The 25,856-nt window shown below is 45.1% G+C and overlaps 5 protein-coding genes across 5 annotated transcripts; 3 read left to right on the top strand and 2 right to left on the bottom strand.

Annotated features, from left to right (window-relative positions):
• On the bottom strand, window positions 2,133-2,859 carry LOC8064704. The gene has a single exon (XM_002441505.2). It carries the CDS (start codon window positions 2,774-2,776, stop codon window positions 2,363-2,365), a length of 414 nt encoding a protein of 137 aa, XP_002441550.1. The 5' UTR covers window positions 2,777-2,859; the 3' UTR covers window positions 2,133-2,362.
• Window positions 7,188-10,676, bottom strand: LOC8083782 (ketol-acid reductoisomerase, chloroplastic). Its single transcript, XM_002441506.2, has 10 exons — window positions 10,267-10,676; window positions 10,034-10,126; window positions 9,812-9,877; window positions 9,340-9,480; window positions 8,874-9,101; window positions 8,622-8,739; window positions 8,408-8,547; window positions 8,157-8,324; window positions 7,895-8,050; window positions 7,188-7,796 (listed from the first exon to the last, which is right to left on the bottom strand). Exons 1-10 carry the CDS (start codon window positions 10,552-10,554, stop codon window positions 7,431-7,433), a joined length of 1,764 nt encoding a protein of 587 aa, XP_002441551.1. The 5' UTR covers window positions 10,555-10,676; the 3' UTR covers window positions 7,188-7,430.
• On the top strand, window positions 17,179-20,169 carry LOC8083783. The gene is made up of 2 exons (XM_021447316.1): window positions 17,179-17,578; window positions 19,205-20,169. Exons 1-2 carry the CDS (start codon window positions 17,304-17,306, stop codon window positions 20,103-20,105), a joined length of 1,176 nt encoding a protein of 391 aa, XP_021302991.1. The 5' UTR covers window positions 17,179-17,303; the 3' UTR covers window positions 20,106-20,169.
• On the top strand, window positions 22,473-23,441 carry LOC8064705 (cysteine-rich receptor-like protein kinase 6). The gene has a single exon (XM_002440247.2). It carries the CDS (start codon window positions 22,503-22,505, stop codon window positions 23,439-23,441), a length of 939 nt encoding a protein of 312 aa, XP_002440292.2. The 5' UTR covers window positions 22,473-22,502.
• On the top strand, window positions 24,220-25,825 carry LOC110430098. Its single transcript, XM_021447083.1, has 3 exons — window positions 24,220-24,522; window positions 25,219-25,350; window positions 25,492-25,825. The coding sequence occupies exons 1-3, from the start codon at window positions 24,337-24,339 to the stop codon at window positions 25,582-25,584; spliced, it is 411 nt and encodes a 136-aa protein (XP_021302758.1). The 5' UTR covers window positions 24,220-24,336; the 3' UTR covers window positions 25,585-25,825.

Consider the following 25,856-nt stretch of genomic DNA (forward strand, 5'->3'; position numbering starts at 1 on the left):
GTTTTCCAGTGCCATAGGTCAGTGCCAGTATACTTATTCTACATTAGTCAGTAGCTTTTGAGAACCCAGCAAGGAACAGTTCAAGGTACGTGCTACCTTGGTCGTCCAGGCCGGCTTATCGACGCACGAAGGCGAAGTATATGGCACGGCTCCCGATCGATCGAGTTCTTCTCCACACACGCAACGCAGTCAAATTCCTGCCAGTGACGTCCCGTCACCTAGCTGCTTTCTCTCTCCCTCTTCTCTTGAACAAAACGAGCGTACCTGCAGGCTGCAGATACGCATCTGCAGCTAGCAATGTCGACGAGGGAGGATGGGAACCCCAAGCCGGTGACCGTGAAGATCATCGAGACGGTGTACGTGGAGGCCGACACCGCCGACGACTTCAAGTCCGTCGTCCAGAGGCTCACCGGCAAGGACGCCGCCGTCGCCGCCGAGCTGGAGGAGAGCAACAGGCCTGCTGCACCACCACAAGCCGCTCAACAAGGTTCTCTTGGTGATCGCAAGACTTCTGCTGGCGCCTCCAGCAAAAGGAGAACGGGTGAGAGATAGATGTGCGTAATTACTCTACCCTGCATGCATATTACGATGAAATAGCTAACGATCAGTGTAATTTAATTTTATCATCATTCATGCAAGGTCTTCCTCTTTTGATTTCGTCTCCCTCTTGTTCTTTCTTTCCTTTATTCATTTGATTTGTGATGAAATAGCTAACGATCAGTGTTATTTCGTCTGAAACTACTTATACTATTATGATGAACAACGGCCTTTTACAGTGTTGCTGATGGTGTGTATGTATGAAGAAACTATGAATATGATCTAGTAGAAGTTCCTTCACGTTTAGGTCATCTGTCGCTCTGTCAGCTAGCTATCTGTGGCATTTATTCAACATGGAGTATTAGTATATGCTAACCTTAACGAGAACGGCTCCCGTTGTTCACCTTCACCGGCCCTCAACATAGGCTGTAGAATCACATCAAAGGCTCTGGCTACTAGCAGTAGCAAGCAGAGTACAGAAAAACGCCTGATGAGCACAAAACTGCATCAAATCGAATCGGAAATGGTCAGACACATGATCTTGTCGTTCATTGTTGCGTGATGAAACTCAACGCATTATTGCATTTGTTTTGTCCAGTAAACCAGGGAGACTAGCTATGTTATCCTTGCATTAGTTGCCCACAAGTCTAATTCACTACGTAGAGTACTACCTCATCTCACAGCCTCACACAGCGACGGTATCCCTGTTACCAGCGTTGAAGAAGTGAAAGGGCTGACGCGTGCCTTTCCTTCGTTTTTTTTTTTTTGCCGTATTGCTTTCGGCTCTTCGCCTCTTCTTTAATCCTCTGCGATTTGCTACACTGTTTCATCGGCTAACTAATTTTAACATGAACTAAATGCATTCAAGGTTGTCGTTCGTGTTCATACTTCCCTCCCTAGGTCCACGAAAAATTCAATTCTTATTAGAGTTGTCTTAAGTTAATATTTTATTAAGTTTACCAAATTTTTATTTTAGAAAATAATTTCATGATGTATGAAACCAATGCAAATTAGTGTCATCAAATACACCATAAAATATTTTTTTATAATGTGATCATCTAGTGCCATATGCATTTATGCCCTTTTTCTATAAATTTGGTCTAACTTAAAAAATAACTAAAGATAATTCTAGAAAGTGATTTGTTCATATGGATGAAGTATGACTAGGTCAACATGGTACTGGATGTCTGGATCATCGAATTTGGGCTATCAGAACCTGAACGGTAAATGCATTCAGGTCTTGTTCACATGTGTACTCCCTCCATCCGATTTTTTTTTAAAAAAAAGTTTTCATAAGTCATTTTTTAAAAGTTTTACTAAATTCATAGAAAAGTCTGTCACGATTTATGAAAGCAATGCGAAATAATCTTATTAAATACATCATAAAATATTTTTATAATACGATCATATATACTTTCTTGCGATTCATAATACGGTCATATGATGTCAACCATTTATGCCCTTTTCTATAAATCCGGCCTAACATAAAAACAACTTGAATTAATTCTAGAAAATATTTTATTTAGGAACAGAGGATCTATGATTAATTGGATCAACACGGCACAAGTAGTGTATCAAAAAAACATAAGATTTACTTTTATTTAGCTTTATTTCACCATATTTGTAGGAAAAACTAGAGTTTATCCATCATATCAAGATCTCAAGAGATAGCTAGCCAGCAGGTAGGTATACATAAGCAGCTCATCGTAACATATATAGGTAACACAAACAAGACTAATATAATATGCGCGCACTATAGTAATGGTGTGTTGATATATTGTAGTATATATAAGATCAATCGGGAGAGATGCATGCGCATGCATGGCTACTGGCCGGCGGCGAAGGCGTCAACGGGGAAGGTCTTGGTGACGCCGGCGAGGCTCTTGAAGTGGATGTTGCCTGTGGGCGGGTCGTCGACGGCCATCTCGTTGATGGGCGGCCAGAGCATGAGCTCCTTGGCCTTGACCCCCTTGAGCTTCTTGATGCCCCTGGGCTGGACGTAGCCGGCGATCTCGACGTCGTAGCTCACCTGCTTGCCGATCTTGTGGAACCGGTGCTCCACCTTCTTGCGCTGCGCCAGCCAGAAGTAGCCCGTGTCCCGCACGAACCCCACCTCCGTCACGTCCTCCAGCGGCAGCAGGCCCAGCGGGAGGCCGAACTCCTCCAGCAGCGCCGCCGCCGCCTTCGTCCCCTCGTCGTGCCCCTTGGTCACCACCGCGCCCTCCTTCTCCGCCGCCATGGCTGCTACCTAGCTAGCTGCTTCTGCTTGCTTGGGTGTGGGTGTGTGTGTGTGCGTGTGTGTGTTATTTACTAGCTAAGCTAATAAGCAGCTACTAGCTGAGATCGATCGACTTCGTTTGGTAGTTGGTTGTGCTTGCATTGGGGGGTGGCTGGGCACGCATATATATATGGGGGGAGACGGGTGGGCAGGTCGCAAGAGCGTGGAGCATGTTTGGGTTGGACTCGCCGTTGGTTTCGGAATCGAGCGCGGGGTGTTGCATTAATTGGGACACGCCCTCGGCCCTCGGACTCGGACCTGCGTGTCGATCGATTATTTTCGGCGTCGCAGATTTTTGAATTTGCCGTGAGTTCGTCAACTCCGAGGGGCCGACGTGAACGTACTATAGATATAGGAGTAGTAGACAATTACCATGCCATTTGCATGGTTTTTGAAGCATATGTTGCTCCGGCAGTGGCTCCATGTTTAGATTAATTTTAAAATGGTACTTCTAGAGTAAAGCTCAATGCAGCTCTGGCTCCATATGGTTACATATAAATTTTTAAAAACGTGCAATGTATAATCGAACCATTACATTAGCGCGAGAAAACGTGATACAGTTTGAATGCTATTTAATGCTCTAGTGATTCACAACCAGATTTTATAATTTCTCCTAGTGATGTGGGGTTCTCCTAGTGTTTTAATTAGCATTCAAAATTTAGAATGAACTTTCTCTAGTAAATGTCTTCTAGTGAAGATTCCCTAGTGTCTTGACTAGTGGTAGTGTTTTATTACTAACTAAAAACACTAGGAGAACTTCACCATTTTGGTAGTGATTCTTCATTCTCTTTTGTTTTGTTTGGAACAACAAAGAACTTTTTGTTGGTGCTTGAATTTGAATTTTGTTTGACTAATCGCTCTTTTACACAGGCTAGGATTTAGACTCCAAGGAGATGTAAGTATACAAGTTTGTTGATGAATGCATTGCTCACAACTAACCAAAGTCGGTCATCTTCTCTCTTTTGATTTTCTACGTGATACACATATAGGTATTCTCTAATCTCTATTTGATTGTAATAAACTTATTACTCTATATATCATACATCGTCTAATAAAAGCGGCCCGTCCTTTCTGAAAAAACTCTATACATCATTCCATCCATATTGATAGTTTTCCCTTTGCATTGCGCCTTTATTAGGCTCCCTCTGGAGAAACGTAGAGGAGTTTCCTATGAATCCTTTTAGAACAAATGAGACTGGGTTGCTACAAATCCTATGGAATGTCTTGTTTCCTATGAATTTTGGAGGGATTTTACCAAGTGGGAAGTTTCATTTATGTCTCTTTACCCTCTCCGTCGTCAAATTTCACGTATTTTCTCAATCCATAGGAGTTAAGGCGTTAGGGCATTCTGTTCCTACATTTTTTTATATATTCTTCCTTTTCTAAAATCTTGCATTGCAAAAGGAAGCCTTATGTGTTTAAAATACTGAATTTGTAGAAACTTATTAGCTACCTTTCACAGTTTTCGGACCAGTATAATCTTTTGTGTTCTTCTTGCATCATCGTCTAAGTTCCGAGGTACGTAGACTCGTATCACTCATTAGTGTCTGGATCACAAATCCAGTTACCGACAATTATATATCTAAGTTAGGTTTCTAATATTGATGGTGGTAGATCATTTAGAAACAAATATGTATATACATACCTTCTCAATTATTTAAATGTATAGGATCTAAGTTAGGTTTCTAATATTGATGGTGGTAGATCATTTAGAAACAAATATGTATATACATACCTTCTCAATTATTTAAATGTATAGGACCATAGTTGCCTTCCAGATTGCAGTTCAGCATTCCTTGTCGAAAAAGTAGAGAGAGAGAAAGGATTACATGTGAATAAGCAAAATTTGTTTTTATTTAGAAAATGTTGGGCCATGGTTTATATATATAGGAACCAAAATGTAAAGGACGTTTCCGCCAAACTAGAGGCCACCGAACGCTACTTGCCTACTTCCCAACTGACTCCAACAAACTGCGTAACCACCGAAGCCTTGCAAACGCACTAGTAGGATGCGCCTACGTCTTGAGACTTTAGTTGAGCGCAGCTGCTGTTGATTAGGCAAAAGCTTGCAACAGCTTTTCTACTCCAGTCTAAGGGCTTCTTCAACGCTCCAGCATGGCGTGCTGCCCCAAGTCCACATAGGCATCGGTTTGCTATATCACGAGAGATGGTGGTTCGGCAGCAGTCTCGTCAGATAAGAGGCAACCAAGATCTGCTGTGGGAGAAGAACGGCTGCTTCGTATGACAAATAGCAACGATGGGAGAGAAAAAGCCTGCTACATGCACTGGCAAGTGCTTTTGACAAAAAGCATGGTCCGAGCAGCTCGCATTGGGAGATGTACTGCTTCATGTTATCTTTGCGTGTGTGTCCTGCTGATTTTTACTGGAGCAGTACGAGCTGTTCCTCAGTGTTGGACCTGCCCTAAAAGGTCCAATACCCCCGGGCACACAACTTCTAGTGCCTCATGCGCACAAGGAGCTACTATTATCTTTTGGTTCTACAATTTGTAGAATAATATAAAATAATACTAAAAAACTATCTAAACAAAATTTGTATACAGAGCATAGTATTTATTATACTATTTTTTTAGGTAACAGATCTAGTACAAACTCATCTCCCGTGCAAACTGTACAAACTCTTGTCCGGACCACATGATGTTGATCCAAGAGGCGCGGAGAAATTGAGTAATTTTGCACTTAACCGTCCGCTCTTAATCACACTTTTACAAATCCCTCTTTCTACCTCTCTCATGTGCCCCCTTAGATCAACATCGTGCGGTCCAGATTAGAGTTTGCACAGTTTTTTTTTATGATACATATATTTAGAGTCACAAATGCTGATGTTATTTTTCTATAAATTAGCTAAATTCAAATAGTTAAACTTTGACCAGGTCTATCATTGTATTTACTTTTTTGAACGTAGACAGTTGCCGCGGTTTGTTGTGAAAACCACGTGGTCTCCGAATTTTGCACAAATCCCTATAAATTTCGGGCAAAGACTTGCACATTGGATCAGTCCAACTCCAGGTCTCCAGCCTCAGTGTAACAATAGAATATATCGATCCAATTCAGTGGCTCGGGCGCTCGGCGCGCCCGTCTGACCCGGTCGCGTTACGCTGGCTGCTGGGCGAGCGTGCGTGGTGTTGGAACCCCCACCCGCTACGAGGTGTTGGGCCGCACCTCGCAGTTTGGATGATGGAGAGCCCGTTGGCAAATGCTTACAGAGATGGCCCTATGTTCGCAGTGACAAGTGGGCCATTTTGGGCACCTCAATACTATAAGGAAGAAGTCCACTTTAGGTCCCTCAACTTTTACAAAAAGTCTGTTTTTCATCCCTGAACTTCAAAACCGGATAAAATACATCCCTCAATTTTTGAAACCATGCATATTATGTCCCTGACATGGTTATGAGCGGTTTTGAAGGCAGTTTTGTCTTTTTCATTTTTATTTATTCTGGCTAAATATTTGTAAAATTATAGTAAATCACATAAAATTCATAAAATAGTAATTCTAACTTTGTTGAACTTCAGATAAGTAGATCTACATAGTGAACATATAATATAGTATGCTTTAGTACAAATTTTTTATTGTAGCTTTAGATCTGTGTTTTTCTATAATTAATTAGAATAATTCATAGCTATAGTTTGTATGGTGCAATTGTGGTGAATTTTTTATGTTAGACTAATTATTATATATTTAAACTATGGTAAAAATTTCATACTCATTAGATCATGTATAACTTAGTTATAGATTTATTATAATTTAACAAGCATAAACCTAAATAAATCTATAACTAAGTAATACATGATTCAATGAGTATACAATTTTTACTATAACTCAAACATAGAATAATTAGCTCACCATATATTCATCACGATTAGACCATAGAAAATGTAGCTATAATTAATCTAATTAATTAGAGAAAATCATAGATCTAAAGATACATCAAAAAAATTTGTACTAGAATATACTATATTATATATTCAATGTGTAGATCTACTGATCTTAAGTCCAACAAAATTGAGTTTTCTATTTTATGATTTTTATGTGATTTACTGTGATTTTTCAAAAAAATCAGCCAAAATAAATAAAAAGAAAAAGGTAAAACCGCTTTCAAAAGCAGGTCAAGGATGTCATGTGCATGGTTTTAAAAGTTGAGGGATGTATTTTGTCCGGTTTTAGAGTTTAGGGATGAAAATTAGACTTTCGTGAAAGTTGAGGGACCTAAAGTAGACTTTTTCCATACTATAATACTCTCTTAGTCCATTCGTAGACAACATTTCGAGTGATTCAAGGTGGCCGGGCCGGGCCTTATATACCACAAAAAAAAAAAAAGGCACGGGCATGACGAGCAAAGAGCAAACCAATGGGAAGAGAGACCACCTGTTTATCATACTTTCGCACATGCACATACCCTCCCAAGCTATTCCATATAAGGGCCCATTTTATTCCAAAAACAGATGCCCAAGCTTTCTCAGGTCCTCTGATAGAAGCTCACATAGGTTCAGTTCAGACTTACAAAGCAGTCGCACAACATACAACTCTGTTCTAACTCTGGACACGAAATCCTCTCTTCCTCTCCCTCCCTCTCACTCTCTCTGCTCACTGCCTCAATCTAGGAAGATTGTCGGAGCTCTGGGCGCACAAAGTCGGCGTTGGCAGTCACGGAGATGTCGACGGTGGGCCTCAGCTCCGCGCAGACCTCGATGGCGCCATGGACAGGGTCTGACAAGAAGTTGCTGATGAGGTCCTGGTTGATGGGGGCGTCCTTGTCCACCGTCACGAAGGCCTGCTGCGTCAGGATGTAGTCGAAGCGTGGTGCCCACTTCCTGGATCCCAGGCGAGCCGTCGTGGAGCAGTTGTCCACCATGAAGGCGACCCCACGGGCGTGCATGAACGGGTTCAGCGAGTCCACTGACTCGATCACGCTCTCGTTGATGATCTCAGAGTAGGAGTGCCCCTTCTTCCTCAAGATCTCAATCTAAAGCCATTGGACACCAACAAACGGATAAGCTGAGCTTCATTGACAGCATGAGGTTACAATCAGTTGTCCAGTGATAAGAGGCAGAAGAATCTTACCTGCGCCATCATCAAGGCAATGTACACTCCAGCAGTGAAGGCATGGAGCGGGCCAAGATCACCTTCTGGACGGGTTGCGCGCACCTTTTCACCAACCTTCCACATGCGAGTTTGGTCAATGTTGCCCATTGGAAAAGCTGGGAGGCCCTCTTTTTCCTATGAAAACATAACAAATATTTTATTTTAAATTGTGTCAAAAATGTAAAGTTAACCATGAGCACGACCAACATCAGAGATAATGGTTTAATGTAACAGAACTCACGTAAAACCTCCGCCCAGCCAACACCACACTCCGGATTTCACTTCCAGAGGCCACATCTTCATAGCATTCGTAGAGTATATCCATGCACGGGTAAAACGATGCACTGTAAGCCTTGTTGAACTCCTTTTTGCCTTCCTCACTCAATGAGTTGTACACTTCAAGCATCCCCTGTGGTCCAACCAGGAAATTAAGATCACAATCTAGTAAACAAAGACCGACAATGGTTGGTGTAAGGATGAATAGTCACATACCTTCTTTGAGATGGTTTTCGAGATGATCCCAGTTATGCCCTCAACAGTGTTTTTGTAGGCTGACTCTTCATCCATTCCTTGCTCTGTGTATCTCCTAAACAGAGCCTCCACGATACCATGGACCGCACCCAGCAAAATGCCTGTACGTTAAATGGTTAGTTACATACTCGCGGTACAATTATTAGTGGCAACATGAACAGATCAGTATGCTCACCTCGCTCTCCAAAGATATCACTCTTGTACTCCTGTTCTAAAGTAGTAGCAAATGTAAAGGGGGAGCCAAGTGCAACTGACCATGCTAGAGCAACATCAGTTGCCCTTCCATCAACATCCTAACAATGAAACAACATTAGTAAAAGCATAAAGCACATCTGTCACCAAATGCTTCTAAAATATGTTTTCAATGAAATCAAATAAAGAGAAATAAACTGAAACATTGATAAGCGCAGCAGAGCTTCAAGCATACCTGGTGCACAGCAAAGCTAGAGTTGATGCCAGCACCATTGACTTCCTTGCCCTGAACATAAAGCCTGCGGACAGATGGACCCATTCCCTTGGGGCATACAGCAATCACACTGATGTTCTTTGGGAAATCAAGTCCAAGTGATTGCAAATGTCCCAGAAGAAATCCATGAGATAAACCAAGGATACTGTTTGGTTTCATGTGAGAGAAGATCTTCTCATAGTTGTCAGCCTGCAGAAAGTGAAATGCAACTTTCAGGATGAATACCGAAGATGCAACAAATAAGTACCATATCAGCATAATGAAATGATGAATGGGTGTGCTACAGAACGGTTTATAGGTTGAACTAACTGACAGGAAACAAAACAACCTCTTGTAGACGACTTGGCACAAGTCAAGCATCAGGCACAAGTATACATATACAAAAGAATGCACATGAAACCATGCAGCTAATGAGCATGAAGCAAACCTGTGCAGCATCAGAAATCAGCAGCAACACAAGATCGCTGTCGGAGACAGTTTCCCAAATATCGCCCAAGGTTCCACTCTCTTCGGTGAATCCAGCAGCACGTGCTTCCTCAAAAGATTTGGATCCTTTCCGTAGACCAATCTGAAAGCAAAAGGCAGCAGTATGTTGCAGTGACAGGACAGAGCCAAAGTATATACAGGAGGCAGAATATATGATTCATAATTGCCATGTCCAAGTTGCACAGAATAAAGAATGATAAACTGTCCCCAGTTGAATTAACAATTGAAAGAAAATAGTCCAGAGGAAAGTAAAATCTGATTTATTTATTTATTTTCAATAAAAGCAAAGTATATACCATTTTTCTGTAAATAAAGAGTATAGATCTTTAAGTCAACGTGGTTTTCGTATGAATAGATAGATAGTGCTAAGTATCAGGGATAAGATATATTAGTCTGACAAGAGAAGAACTAACCTTCACAACAATGTCTGACTTTGCTTCAGCCAGTGAATCTCTCAGGTTCTGAGCTTGGGCAGGTCCCTGCAAAAGGAACAGCGCCATGTTTATGAGCCCTGAACCCAAACAGCAGTAGAAATCCAAGCGAAACCGATGTCATCTACTACTACTAGATATGACAACACCGATTCGCCTATATGTGAGTGCGGAAGAGGAAGTGTGTGGGCATGTGTGTCGAACCTGCGAGCCCCATCCAATGACTCCGATCTGCTTGACCCCCTTGAACGCCTCCGGGAGCAGCGGGAACAGGTTCCTCCCGCCGCGCACGATGTACTGCGCCACGAAAAACCGGTCACGAACCAAAACAAAACAAATCAAATCGTACCGAAACGACGGAGAGATTCATCAGCCATCCATCCCCATCCACCACGGAGTAGCGAAAGGGGGGACGGCAACGGGTGATTGGGGCGCACCTCCTCGTGGCCGGCGAGGGAGACCTTCTCCTTGTTGAAGACGGAGGTGTCGAAGTCGAGCGACGGCATGGCGGTGCCGACGGCCGGCGGCGCGTAGACCATGGCGGCGACGTCCCGGCGGCGGGCCCCGTGCGCGGACGCGGACGCGGACGAGGAGAGGTGGCACGCGGGCTGCTGGGTGGCCGGGAAGGAGACGGACGAGGAGGTCGGGAGGGCCTTCGCACCGGCGGATGCGGCGGCGGCGCCTAGGGTTTTGGGGTGGCCGAACGCGAGGGTGGAGGCCGCCATGTAGCCGATTGCAGTGCAGGACAGCTGCGAACGAGGACGGCGAGGCGGGTGGCGAGCGGTTGGTGTGGTGGGGGTGGGAACTGTCCGTGTGTGACTGATGAGGGCGGACGTGTCAGGGCTAATCCCTGTGGATTTATACGGCTAAGCCCGCCGTGTGATGCGCCGTCGTCGGCCGCGATGCGACGACGCCGGGGCTAGGGGCCGTTGGCCGTTCACGTGCGCGGCGAGCCTACGTGGTTTTGGCGGGTTGCACGCCCTCGCCTGGAGATGCGCGGCGCGGCGCAGGCAGCACGCCGCACGCGGGCGGCGTCATTTTTTAGCGTCTCCCCCCGCGCGCTGGTCGTGTGGATCTCGAGACCGCGGGCGCCGTGCACGGTGCGCGGCAGCGAGGAAACTGCGAAGAGCTCTTGAGCTGCCGTGCCGTCGCGGCGTTGCCGAATGCCGATACCCATGCCGTCCGCTGCTTTTCCGCGTGAATTTTGCAAGGTCCCCCGGGGTACGGTGGTGGCAAGCGCTTCTGGCTCCTGGTCCTGGCTGTGATAAGCTACCATTGTTCGCTAGGGTGAGAGTTCTTAGGCTTTGTTTAGTTATCATAATATTTTACAAAAATTTTCATATTCTTCATCACACCGAATCTTTATACGTATGTATGGAGCATTAAATATAGACGAAAAACTAATTACACAGTTCACCTGTAATTTGTGAGACGAATCTTTTGAGTCTAGTTAGTTTATTATTGGACAATATTTGTCAAATACAAACGAAAGTGTTATAATGCCGATTTTATAAAAAAATAAATAAAACTAAACAAGGCCTTAACCAAAAACTTTTTCATCACATCACATCAAATATTTATATATGTGTATTAAACATTACATATAGATTTAAAAAATAACTAATTATATAATTTGTATGTATTTTGTGTGACGGATCTTTAAATCTAATTAGTCTATAATTAGACACTAATTATTGTTATAATACTCGAAAACTTTTTTTTCACGAACTAATTACTCCACGCAAGCAGCAGTGTGGGTTTTCTGCGCGTGTCACGTCACGTACGTACGGTGCGGTTAACAACTGGACAATTGGTGGTGGTGTCAGCGTTGGATGGATGCACTAGTGGGCTAGCAGCAGCTTGATGGGTTGATTGGTGAGCCGCAACAACGGATACTGTGGATTGATTTCACTTCACTAGTCGCGATCTCGTGCGGCATCACGGGATTTGTCCGTGGGGCAGCTGAATCACCGCCGAGAACGACACCCGATCACCCGATGCGAAAACGACGAAGGTTCGCTGTCCGCATAACTACGGCCCAATTACCTATCCATCGGCCTAGCCCACTGCCGTATCCATTCTGCGGTGACCACGTGCGGCCCAACACCAGCACACCGCCACGCCACCACCCTCGCGGCCTCGCAAGGTCGCACCAGACTCTGACCTCCTTCTTCACCTCTCCCTACATGTGGCCAGCCCTACTATTATCTCAGCTGAGAGTGGAGAAAAAAATCATTACAATAGGCTATTCCTAATTTTGTTGGCCCCTATTTGATCCTAAATTCCTAATTTTTTCCGACAATGTCTACTCCTCGAACTACCACACGCATGGTGCCTCCCTTCTCCACCACCAGTCCACCACCGGCATCTCCATGACTCGTGAGCAGGACGACACCTCCCCAAGCACACCACTAATGGATCTCCATGACGGGTTCATAAGAAAAGGTATGGGATTATCTCAAGTTTAATTTTACAGCAGGTATTTACACGAGGGATAAAACTGTACAATAGGTGAGAGATTTGGACAATGATTTTATTAAGAAATTGAGCTCCGCAAGAGGAACTGAAGGATGGCCTGATTTGTTCATGGCACCAAATGCATAATGCCTGGTCACAAAATAGTACTCTTGTGGAGCTCAATTTCTTAATCACAAGAGGAGGGCTAATGGATTGGTTGATAGTAGCTTTTGATTTTTTGTGTCGATGATGGAGAGCAAGCACATAGAGAAAAAGACATTTACAACAACCAAATAAAGAACTATTTTAAAGTAATTTTAACTAAAAAAATTCAGATGTACATTATTATAGTAAAAGACTAGCTACTGTACTATTTGAGCAAACCAACTTTCTAGTTATTATTAAACTATATATAATTTATTTTCGACCTCGCCCGTTATCTAATCTAACAAGGGGATAATGGGCTTAGTCATTGTCAAGCACACAACTACACTAATGGATCTCTAACGCTTTTCTTATAATGCTCCAGCATTTCTGTCCGAGCCAGCCGACCCACCATGCAGGCCACCAGCACTTATTACTCCTTTTTTCTTTTTAATCAAATGAGCATGTGAGTATCAGCTAGCCGGCCAAAGCTCAGCCAAATATTTATCAGATCCAGACGATGATGTGGGTCCCTTGGAAAATCAAACGAGTCAAATATGTAAATGTAGAGTAATTATGTTAGTGCTTGTAGCATGCCATTGACACCAGAGTTTTTCTTAGTTTTTTTTATCACCATCGTCCTTGGTTTGATATGGCAACCATGGCGCCATCGTAAACGCCCTGATCGAACGGTTGCATTCGAACTGAATTTGCTGATCCAGCAGCGATAAATTTCTGATCAATATTGTGATATAGCATGTACATGCTCAACATGTACTATCTACACCATCCAAAAGTGCTTTGAGATTCGTGCATTTGTACTCTCCCACTGCTACTTTACACTTCTTCACTGCTGCTTCACATTACTGATTTGGATTGCACACATCTCAATGCAATGTTGAACGGTAAGAATAGCAGATGTTGAACATGTATGCACCAAAAAACTGCGTTCATTTCTGATGCAGTGTGCTGCTCAAAACTGAACTCGTACATATCCTACTACTAAAAAGCGTCAAAGTAAATCGTTCACATCCATCGCTCGCTCGCCGGGACTGAGGTCTGCTGCAGCTGCCTAACACCTGGCTCACTGTGGTGCTTAGGCCTGCTGCATAGGCTAGCAACATGGCAACGCAGCAACGTGTTGCGGGCCAGCATACAAAGCAGCGCGCAGCAAGCTACCTAGGCTCTGTTAGTTCGATTTTTTTAAATAAATTTTGTAACACTTTTATTTATGTTTGATAAATATTATATAATTATAGACTAATTAGGCACAAAAGATTCATCTTGTAAATTACAGATAAGTTGTATAATTAGTTATTTATTTTATCTATATTTAATATTTTATTCATTTCTTTTGTACAAATTTTTGGTAACTAGGCCTTTTTTAGTTTCCAAAATTTTTTGGTTCGGATCACTGTAGCACTTTCGTTTGTTTGTGTAATTAGACTAACTAGGCTCAAAAGATTCGTCTCATGTTTTATAGGCAAACTGTGTAATTAGTTTTTGTTTTTGACTATATTTAATGCTTCATGCATGTGCCGCAAAATTCAATGTGACGAGAAATCTTAAAAAGTTTTTGTTTTTAGGTGAATTAAACAAGGCCAACAGGGCCTTGTTCAGTTGGCAATTTTTTTGGATTTTGGATACTATAGTACTTTCGTTTGTATTTGGTAATTATTATCTAATCATTAACTGGCTAGGCTCAAAAGATTCATCTCACAAATTTAAACACCCTCATACATATGTTATCGTGATATTTTGTGTTCCGTTGCAACGCACGGGCATTTACCTAGTCGAAACCTAAGGGCTTCCGGCTTCCCCAACGAGCTACACGGTGGCTTACTTAAAAATTTTGCAAAATTTTTCAGATTTCTCGTCACATCGAATCTTTAGACGTATGCATAGAGTATTAAATATAGATAAAAATAAAAACTAATTGCACAGTTTGGTCGAAATTGACGAGACGAATCTTTTGAGCCTAGTTAATACATAATTGGATAATATTTGTCAAATACAAACGAAAGTGCTACTATTCCTATTTTGCAAAAAAATTTGGAAGTAAACAAGGCCTCAACCTCCATGTATGCAATTGGTGTCCATCTCACATCCATCAGTTGCCTTACAGTGTCAGAACAGCCTGCAGAAGCACTGAGTGCTCCGTCTGACAAAAACTAGAAGTAGTCCTCGCGTGCATTGGAGAACCTAGGCCTTGTTTACTTCTCAGAAAATTTTGCAAAATTTTTCACATTCCTCGTCACATCGAATCTTTAGACGCATGCATGGAGTATTAAATATAGACAAAAATAAAAACTAATTGCATAGTTTGGTCGAAATTGACGAGACGAATCTTTTGACCCTAGTTAGTCCATGATTGGACAATATTTGTCAAATACAAACGAAAATGCTACCGTGTCCATTTCCCAAAAATTTTCGGAACTAAAGGCCCTAGAGCAGCACCCTCACCACTCTTTTTCAAAAGACCACAGTATGGCCTTGTTTAGTTCCAAAATTTTTGGCAAAATGACCACTGTAGCAATTTCGTTTGTATTTGACAAATATTGTTCAATCATGAACTAACTAGGCTCAAAAGATTCATCTCGTCAATTTCGACTAAACTGTGCAATTAGTTTTTATTTTTATCTATATTTAATACTCCATGCATACGTCTAAAGATTCGATGTGACGGGGAATCTGAAAAATTTTGCAAAATTTTTAGGAAACTAAACAAGGCCTATGAAAGATAGAACCCTTGCAGCCGTAGGCTAGCAGTGTGTCAGAGGAGAGCAATCATTTGGGTTGAATCATTTGGGTTGGGATAATTGATAGATAGACGTCGCTCTATCTACGAGTAGGTGGCCTATTACTTTTTTCTAAGGCCTTGTTTAGTTTACCCTGAAAACCAAAAAGTTTTAAAAATTTCCCGTCACATCGAATCTTGTGACACATGCATTAAACATTAAATATAGACGAAAATAAAAACTAATTACACAGTTTAGCTGTAAATCATGAGACGAATCTTTTGATCCTAGTTAGTCCATGATTGGATAATATTTGTCACAAACAAACGAAAGTGCTACAGTACCGAAAACTTTTTACTTTTCGGAACTAAACAAAGCCTAAAGCTAATGCTCATAGTGGCTTGCATTGCTGGTGCCCTAACGAGTAACCAGTGGCGGGCCCAATAGGTAGTCTAGGTAGGCCCAGGACTACCTTGGATTTTGGTCCAAAAATTTTTTAGTACTCCTTTCAACTTATAGAAACTTGGCCCAGTACTCATCTTTCTCCCTTCCCTTTTCCTCCGTTCATCCCGACCTGACATTTTGTGCGACTCGCGAGTTAGGGCCTGGTGAACCAGCGAACGACGAAGTGGCGAGGTCGCGGCTCGCGAGGGCCGAGGAGGAGCCGCCGCGACGGCCTGACGCTTCCACGCTCCGGCGCCCCGGCGGGATTCCGGCCTCCCGCTCCCGCCTCCCTCACGGCCTCGCCCTGCCGCAGTACTGCCCTGCCGTCGGCCTGGACTCCTGGTGCCTTCGCGGCTTCGCCCTTCGCCCAACGCCCAGTGCCTGGACTGGACGCCCGACGCCCCCAGTGGGCAGTCCGCACCGGCGCCGGCCGCCGGCCAAGCGCCTAGGCCAACTCTTCTGTTCCTGTGGTGAGTTGATTTTATTTATGCACAGTAACTATGGCTTCCAGGTTTATTGGTTTAGGGATTTGCTTTTCTCCCAGATCTACTGTGTGGGTGTGACTCTGTGAGATTGTGAGCCAAGAATTGAATGAATTTGTTGATATGTTTTTAGGAAGTTGAGGCATGAAGAAATCAAATATAGCAGTTCTTTTCAAGAAACATGAGGAGAAAAGAATTGCAACTCAGATTGCTCCCCCAATTCCAGTTATGTGAAGATGGATAACAGATTTCAAGGACCGACCACCCTCGGTGAGCTCTCTAACAAGCTTGTTGGCACTAAAAAAAATTTTACCGATTTTTTTTTTTGAATTTTTCTTATTTTATAGTCATTTTACCGATTTTTTTCTTTGAATTTTGTCGTGTTGTGCATGAAATTTTTTTTTAAAACTACCTTAGTTTCAATTTCTGGGTCCGCCACTGCAAGTAACATCAGCATCATGTATACGCAGTGCAGAAGGGGCTGAACTCACAAGACCCGTACGTACGTAGTTTCTTACCTAAGCTGACCATAAAGAAATATGGGCACGCAGCCAGACATGTTTTTGTCACATGTCACAGTTCAGTCATCGCAATGACGATAAAATTCTTCCTTAATTAGAAGATCGAGATAGGTATAATTTCAGGCGAGGAAAAAAGCACGAGCATCCTAATTCACATCCTTTTTCGTCCAAAGCACCGCTCGCCATAATTCCCCAACGTACCCAGCGGGACAAATGCATGTGCCCTGGGTACGTACGTGTACGTGATAACGCTGCCCGCCGGCCAATTCTCACAAGTCATCACAAGAAAAGGGCACGAGCACACGAGGCGGTGGAAGCGCGGCTCACCCCCAACCCCAACGTACACAACACAAAGCCGGCCGGCCGTCGCCACTTTTCCAGCTTTCCAGGCCGGTCCCGGTGGTGGTGTCACGTTGCGGTACCGGTACCACCACGTCAAGGCCCGAACCGACGAACCGAGAACCCCAACCCCACCATAAGACAAGTGCTCCACACGTCAGCCGCCGGGGCACTTGAAAACGCCCGTGCCCGTGCCCCGCCCGCCCGCCTCGGCGCTACGTTGCCCGCGCGAAAAAAAAAAAACGTACACCACCACCACCACCACCACCGGCCACCTCGGCAGCTACGTGCGTGCGCATGCACCGGCGCCACCGAGCCGGCCTCACTGCTGCTGCTGCTGCTGGTGGGGATGGGGGCAGCGGCTGTCGACGGCGCCGCGTCGGCGTCGATGAGGGCCGCGGTGAGTCGGCTCAGCTTCGGCGCGGCGGCGGAGGAGAGGCGGGACGCCGCGGGGGAGGTCGCGAGGCTGGCGCGGGCCGACGAGCGGACGAAGCGCCTCCTGCCCGAGCTCGGCGTCGTGCCGCCGCTCCTGGACATGCTGGCCGACGCCGACGCGCGGGGCGCCGCCGGGGCGCGCGTGGCCGCGGCCGGGGCGCTGCTCGAGCTCGCCAGAGGGACGCACAGGTTGGTCGATCGGTCAGTGACTTCTACTTCTCCGTGCTTACTGTACTTGCCTGCGTGCCTTGGTGTTCTTTCCTCGAGATTCTTCTCGCGTGCAACTTCTCTGATCAACGTGCCATGTTATTACTGGAACTAGAACTAAAGTGGGTAGCGTAGTATGCCTCTGCTGCTGCATGAGATTTGAATTGGGGAGAAATGATCTTGTTCAAATATTCAGGCGACAAAAAGGCCACGTTTTTGAGTAATTTCTTTTCGAAGATCACGCTGCTTATATATTTCGCTTTAATTCAAAAACTCTGGGTTGCTGCACTTGCACACATATATACATGAACTGCACTATAGTCACTTCACAATTTTCGCAAAACCATAACAAAGGATTGAAAATCAGAACTGATTAGCCTTGACAAAGGTGTCGCCCCCTTGGCCGGTTGTCTCTGCCATGCCAAATCCTCTCAAACTGCTCTGACCTTTTGAGCAGCATTTGTCAAAGTCCTTGTTAAACAATATGCACGCCCATCAATTCTTGCCGGTCGCTGCTTTCCACAAACCATTAGGCGAGCACGGGCCAACCTTTGCGTCTGCCACTGCCAGAGTCCCCTCACGCCATTGTTATTTGATCTGCCAGAATCATTGACCACAAACACATAATGTCAGCACTTTATCCGGCTCAAGTTTCAGCTTTGTTGGTTGGTATTAGGCATCTCAAACGTACTATACTCACACTCACAGACTCAGCTCTTTCAGGTTTCAGCCTCCCTTGTTTTCTGCTGACAAAGTTTGGCAAACAAAATGGACCCAAGTCCTAACCATTTGTTTCTTTTCGTTGGTTCCATCACTTGGACGAAACCAGGTAGCTCTTAGAGAGACATTTGTGCTTTATTTTTCCCCCTTAGCATAATGCATATTTGGTATGTCATGTCACATGTGGATATGGCCATGGGCCCCAGATAGTGACAAGCACATAGTACATGTTGCGTCAGGACTCAGGAAAAGATAGACACCATTGTGTGACGGTCGTTACTTGGACGTACGTACTCAGTTTTCACTAGGCTTGATGTGGACTTGCACTCGTTGCCAATTTGCCTGCACGGCGCGGTGTTGCATTGCATCGACTGCCAATGGTGACAGTGGAATGAAACTGAAAACCACAATGGCACCCCGTGAAGCACGCAGACGATAGAATGATAGAACAGACGTGATCCAATAGATCGTGATGCATGAAGCCATCCCTTCTGCATGCTCCAAGAAGTGTCTAATTGACTGGATTAGAATCCAACAATTCATGAGTTCAGAATGAATAGATATAGATCCATATACTACTGTATTGTTTCTCCTGAATTGCATATTATATATTAGTACTGCAATTTGAGTAGTTGGTGGAAAACTGGCAAGGCCTTTCTCTGAATTTACAGTATGTTTTTGGTGCATCTGTTGTCATTCTGCTCTGCAATTTTAGTTTTTATATTAGGTGATTGACTGAAAAAAAAGAGAGTAGTGACTGCAATTTTAGGTGATTGAAAAAGGGCAAAATTGTTCTTTGAAATCCATTGCAGCATGTTTTCTGCCCATCTGTAATATTCTGTTGTCATTTTGGGTATCTGCTTAAGTGCTGATGCTCTTGGTTTTCAGAAATAAGGTGCACATCGTGAAGGCCGGTCTGCTCATGAAGCTGCCACAGCTCACGGACGACAAGGACCTGTCGAGAAGCCAGGAGCTGGCGCTGCTGGTCCTTTCCATCTCGTCACTGGCCAACACCGACTTCCCTCTCTCCACCACCGAGCTCCTCCCGTTCCTCGTGGCCACCCTCACCGCCGCCGACGTCCCGTCCGACACGAAGCTGCCGTGCCTGGCGGCCCTCCGCAACCTGTCGACGAAGCTCGAGCACGCGCGCGACGTGGTGTCCAGCGGCGCCGTGCGCGCGCTCCTGTCCCTGTCCCTCTCCCTGGACCGGAAGACGTCCGAGGCGGCGCTGTGCATCCTCGGGGAGCTGGCGGCGGCGAGCGCGGCGGCGAGGAAGGCGATGGAGGAGGAGGGCGAGGGCGAGGCGGCGCCCCGGGCGGTCCTGGAGGCCATGACGCGGCACGAGAGCGCGCGGTGCCAGGAGCACGCGACATACCTGGCCATGGTGCTCGCGCACGGCAGCCGCGCGCTGCGGCGCAGGATGCGCCAGCTCGGTGTCGTGCAGGCTCTCCTGGAGGTCTCGCTGCTCGGCAGCCCGCTCGCGCAGAGGAGAGCGGCCAAGATCCTGCAGTGGTTCAAGGAGGAAGGGCCGCAGCAGAGCAGGATCAGGGCGCACTCGGGGCCTCGCATGGAGGGAGACGGCGGCGGCACGTCGTGCCCCGACGACGAAGACGACGTCGCCGGCGAGGACGGCGGCGATTGGCGCCGGGATACCGCCGTGGGCAAGATTGTGAGGCAGAGCCTGGATAGGAACATGAAGTGTATACTAAGGAGGGCCACGGCGTCCGTGGACCTGACCAATGTTATGCTGCTCGTTACGAGCTCTAGCTCCAAGAGCTTGCCTTGCTGAACTCGATTATTAAGTGTTCAGTTTTCCCTTCTATTTTGATGATGATCAATGTTCTTACTTCTTAGTGCTCGTGTCGATCTGCTAAAGGCTTTTCTCGTGTAACCACTTCATCCTAATCCTCTTGTTGCTAGTTGCCACCGATAATGCGGCCCATTAGCATCTAACCATCTTGAAAACAGTCGTGGGCCGTACAGGGTCCTTCCGTCGGCCAGGTCTTCGTGCTGAAGAACATCATCAGGTCTCTAGTGAATGTGAAAGAGAATGCAAGAAGCCAAAGTTACCTGAATTGCGTTGGGAAGCCTGAGGCTGGAGAAACAAATAATCGGAATAATCGTTTTACCGGGCAATAGTTTATGTTCCCACTTAGTTATTATGGCGCACTGGTTTCTATTGCACCCTTGTCATCTATTCTAATGCATTATTTTTATGTAATGCTCTTGTTCGTGTCAGCTGAAGAACTCCAGTTAATTTGGCTACAATCATAGTCAGGTTGGTATAGTCCGTTGTTCCAGCATTCATGCGATTAACCGTACTTTTTTTCGTTGAGTTTGATCATTGTTTCATGTTTCATTCAACTTGTCTCCAGACAATTAATTAAAATTACAGCTTGTTTCATCTAGCCAGGTCCTTGTTCCTCCTAGCCAGCTTCTGCTATATACTGAAATCGGTATTTCAGTGGTTGGACTGATCTGCTAACCAGCCCTTGCCTATTTCCTCCTGTCACCTGAATTTCCCTCACAATTCCATAACCCATGTTCTCCATTCTGAAGGATTATAGGCACCAATCCTTCATGGATTATTCACTACAAATTCCTTCAGAGAAATATGAATATTCTTAAATAGATGTGTTTCTAAAGAATGGCTGGATTTGCCATTTTGAACGAAAAGCAAGCTGCCCCAAATCAAACTGAAACGCTTCAGGTAATGCATGACACAGATACAACATACCTGTGTTAACAGAAATCAAGCGCATCATTGTGTTATGTACAATGGCAAGGAAGCAACATGGATAATCAGTGTGTTTTGTAGGGAACTACTCCAATGGATTTAATGATTTTTATTTTAAGAAACAAACTTACATCGACTGAGCACTTCGGCACTTCATCCATGGTTGCCTTCCTTGAGCTACTAGCCTACTACAATGAACCAAAAGATCACAGCAAATCTGTACCACAGATTAGCCCAGCAATCAGCATCCCAGTTTGAAATTTGTTTGTGAAAGTAGCACTATATATACGTCTAGGTGCTGGATTATGCAGATCGGAACCCATCAAAGATGTGAGATGCAGCATCAGGTAGTAAAGCATCAACTAATGGCACATTCAGGTAGTAAAGCATCAGCTAGTGGCACATTCATATTTTCTCAGATGTGCAGCACACTCATCTTTTCTCTTATATGTATCATTTCAGATGTGCAGCACATTCATATTTTTTCATATTGCCATTGTAAAATCTGCAACACACTTATTTTTTCTCAAATGTGTATCGCTTTCGCACCATAAAACAAATGGAAAAATGAAACTGAATATAGTAGTAGCTATGAACTACTACTATGAGCAGGAGCTCTGTTCAATCAGCAATAACACATATACAAATTTTGTCATTCAGCGGTGATAAATGTTGAAAGCTTCAGGTTTCAGGTTAACTCTGCTGTGTGCTGATGTCGACCAAATCAGAGTATCCATTCTTCAGAAACCAAAACCGACGACATCACAGTGTCCCAACAGCTACCTTTCGTAACAACCACGACTAGGAACCTTTCCTTCATTATGCATATCGTCTATAGTATGACATCTGTCCTTGAATGTTCTTCTCTCCTTACCTGAATTACGAGCTGTTCCGTTGGTTTTGACTTGCACAGATCTATATCTCATCTGCCAGAACTTTGACAGGAACCAACACTGTCACCATTTGTAATTCTGATTGGGTTTTCCCGTGTGAGAATTGGATTAAATTAAAGCGACAATGACGGGAGGAGGCTTGATAATAATAGACTTGATCCAAGCCAAGAGCAGGTCCGCAACTGCGAAAGATCGAAATTAAGATTGACATGGTCCAAAGCAACATCTTATATCAGCTACTTCAGAGCTAGGGTTTTTTTTTTTATTTTGGGGGGGGGGGGGGGGGGGGGGAGCTAAGAGGTATCCATTCAAAGCAGAAAATCAGTACTCCTAACCTACGAAACTTGTGACCACCCTTGTGAAACTTTCAAAAGAATCCTCTTCAGCTTCCTCACTCAGAAGAAAAAAAAACTCAATAAAAAACACTCCTGAAATCAGCAAGAGATTGGCATGTCATTTGTTACAGAACGCTGACTAGTGGCTGCTGTGAAAGGGTCCTCATTTGGTTTCTGCATCTGCACACCAAAACACATGAAGCCGGGTCTCCTGATCCTACATGTGCAAGAACCAAGAATTGAATAGGTCGAAACCTACCAGATCCACTACAAATGTATATCAGCCGCGGCTGAAGGTTTCAGAAAGAGTAACGCAACGCAGAGGAGGACACAGGGTCGCCAAGCCCAGCAAACAAGGGCATCGCAGGGCGGCTGAGAGTTGCCGGCCGGCTATGGCTTCCCTTCTTCTCCTCGCCGCCTTGGCCTTACTCTTCGTCATGGCATCTGGGCAGGGCGCCAAGACCGTGCTGCCGTTTGCGCCTTCCTGCTCGACAAGTGGCAACTACACCGACGGCAGCAAATACAAGAAGAACCTGGACCAGCTCCTGGCCAGTCTCCCCACGGCGGCCGGCGACAACGGGTGGTTCTACAACGGCACCGTCGGGACGGGGGCCGACAAGGTGTTCGGCCTCATCATGTGCTACGCCGACCGCAACGAGACGCAGTGCCTCGAGTGCCTCGCCGGCGCGCCCGCCGGGATCACCGCGCTATGCCCGGGCAGCCGGAACGTGAGCGCGGCGTACGACGCGTGCGTGCTCCGCTACTCCGACACCGACTTCTTCTCTGTGGCCGGCCGCGACGAGGCGTTCTACGTCACCTGGCCCAGCACCGTCGACCAGGCGAGGCTCGAGGTCGCGCGCTCCAGCCTGATGAACCGGCTCGCCAGGACGGCCGCCGGCTCGCCGCCGCTGTTCGTGGCGAACGAGAGCGCGCCGCTCGCCGGCTCGTCGGACTCGGTGTACGGGCTCGCGCAGTGCACGCGGGACCTGACGGCCAGCGAATGCAGCTGGTGTCTCACCACGTATGTCGGTCTGCTGCCGGGGAGGTTCCCGAACAGCACCGGCGGCGCGATCAAGGGGTACAGCTGCTACGTCAGGTACAGTGTCGGCGCCTTCGACATCACCCTGCCGCCGCGCCGGCCGGCGCCACCTGTTGGATAAGCCAGCTCGATCGGTTTGCATGCGCTCATATCTTCTACTATTCCCCAATCTGCATCGGCGATCAAAGTATACGATCAGGCATCCTAATGCCTTCTCAGAAATTGGAAGAATACTCGGGGTCTAAAGCGCCTTCGGTACACACTAGTGATGACGAGGAGGGCGAAGACGAGAAGGACATGGAGGGAGAAACACTAAAAGTCTGTATTGTGTGCTATAAATTTCAGTTGATATGCAAACATACCAGTTTATATGCTGGCATAATCTGTAGATTGCGTTCGGTTTGCTCAGCACTTTTTATTAACTTCTCAGGCTAATTTTGTATAACGTTAATGTTTTTAAGTTGTTAGATGATGGAAAAAAACCTCTTTGTGCTGAAGGATATCAGGTCTATAGTGAATGTGGTTGAGTGCCATGGACATGGAGAAGAAGCCTGAGGCTCGAGAAATAAATAATCCTCTTAGCATGTAATGATTTATGTTCAACTTAATTATTATTATGGTGCGTTGGTTTCTGTTGGACTCTTAGTCATGCATAAAGTATTAAATATAAATTATTTACGAAACTAAAAATACAGATTAAGACTAATTTATAAGATAAAATTTTTAAATCTAATTAGTTCATAATTAATTATATATTAATCTATGATTGCTACAGTAAAAACATGCTAATAACAAATTAATTATGTTTAATACATTTCTCTCGCGAATTAATGACGGATTCTGTAATTTATTCTTTTATTAGTACTTGAACATCCTATGAGCCGTACGGGGTCCTTCCGTCGGCCTGGTGTTCGGCTCCTCAAACTCGCAACACATTTATATTGAAACCCTAGGAACATCTCCGCATTCCTCCACCCCCGCCGCTGCCTTCTTCGCCTTCGACGTTTGGGGCAAGCATGGCAGGCATCCCATCGGGTGAAGGCAGCGGCGATGCGCGGAATCGCAGCACGATTTGGGAACGGTTTCCGCCTTACCCTGCTCATGTTGTCAGGTTTTACCATGAGCACAAGGACATCCTCGGGGAGATCTTGTCTGGCTTAAGTCATCTTCCGACACACGAAATGATGGACGCCCTTGGAGAGGTGCGTCGTTCAGTTGTTTTTCCTGTTGCCATGCTTCGGTTTTACAGATTCTCTTGTTTCCAATCGACTGAGAAGAAGAAACCCTTCATTCCGCGAGCTTCGGTTAAGGTTAGGGTTCGGGTTCACGAAATCCTGAGGTAATATCTCGAGTTGGAAGAAAGAGTAGGCGTTCCTTTTTTTTTTCTTTTTTGCGACGCTGTCAATTCATTCAGCAAGGAATAGTAGGATTACAGTCATCGACCAACAGGTTAGCTACACAGGTTGCAGCCAATTGCCACTCGACAAACCTATTGCTATCTGAGACCTGCTTTGCTAGCATATCAGCTACTCGATTACAAGAACGAGGGGAGTACAATAAGATAAAATCTGAAAAGGTGAGGCTGAGATCCCGGTTCTTTTCTTTTTCCTTTGCTAGGGGTGAGGAAGGATTAGAACTATGTTGTAGATCTGGGAACTAGCAGTTGAACCAGATGAGGTTAGCCGTCGGAAAACTATTGGCGGCTGGATGGAATTGCGATTTTAACGCGCCTGTGGTTTGTTGCTGGGCAGAAGGCCAGCGATTGGGGGCAAAGGCGATTCCAGTCACTTGAACTTTCCCACCAACCCTATTGTTGTCCCTTTTTGTAATCCCTGGTACTCCCCATTCTGCATCGACGATCAAAATATATTAACATCAAGCATCATAATGCCTTGCAGAAATTGAAAGAACACTCGCTGTCCAAAGTGCCTTTGGTACACTCCAGCGACGATGAGGAGGACGAAGACGATGAGGACGAAGGTGATAAGGAGGACAAAGGCGAGGAGGACAGGGAGGGAGGAAGACTGAAGGTTTGTATTCTGTTCTATAAATTTCACTTGATATGAACAGACAAGATTTCTTTGCTTGGTAGAATCTGTAGATTGCATTCGGGTTGTTCAGCAGTTTTAGTATCATCTTAGGCTAATTTGTATGACGTTAATGTTTTTCAGTTGATGGATGATGAAAAGAAACCTCTTGGTGCTGAAGAACATCAGGTCTATAGTGAATGTGAAAGAGAATGCAAGAAGCCAAAGATTGGCTGAATGCGTTGAGTGCCATGGACATGGAGAAGAAGCCTGAGGCTCGAGAAATAAATAATCCTCTTAGCCTGTAATGATTTATGTCCAACTTAATTATTATTATGGTGCACTGGTTTCTGTTGGACTCTTAGCATCTATTCTAGCTTTGTTCATATCAGCTGCAAAACTCTACCTAATTTGGTCCACTATACATTTGTATTTGTTTGGTGATACAAAATCATATCAGAAGTTAGTTCTGATTGTGTATTGATAATATGTCAGATTACTAAACTTAT

This window comes from Sorghum bicolor, chromosome 9 (genome assembly GCF_000003195.3).
Source record: "Sorghum bicolor cultivar BTx623 chromosome 9, Sorghum_bicolor_NCBIv3, whole genome shotgun sequence".
In the NCBI taxonomy this organism is placed as follows: domain Eukaryota; kingdom Viridiplantae; phylum Streptophyta; class Magnoliopsida; order Poales; family Poaceae; genus Sorghum; species Sorghum bicolor.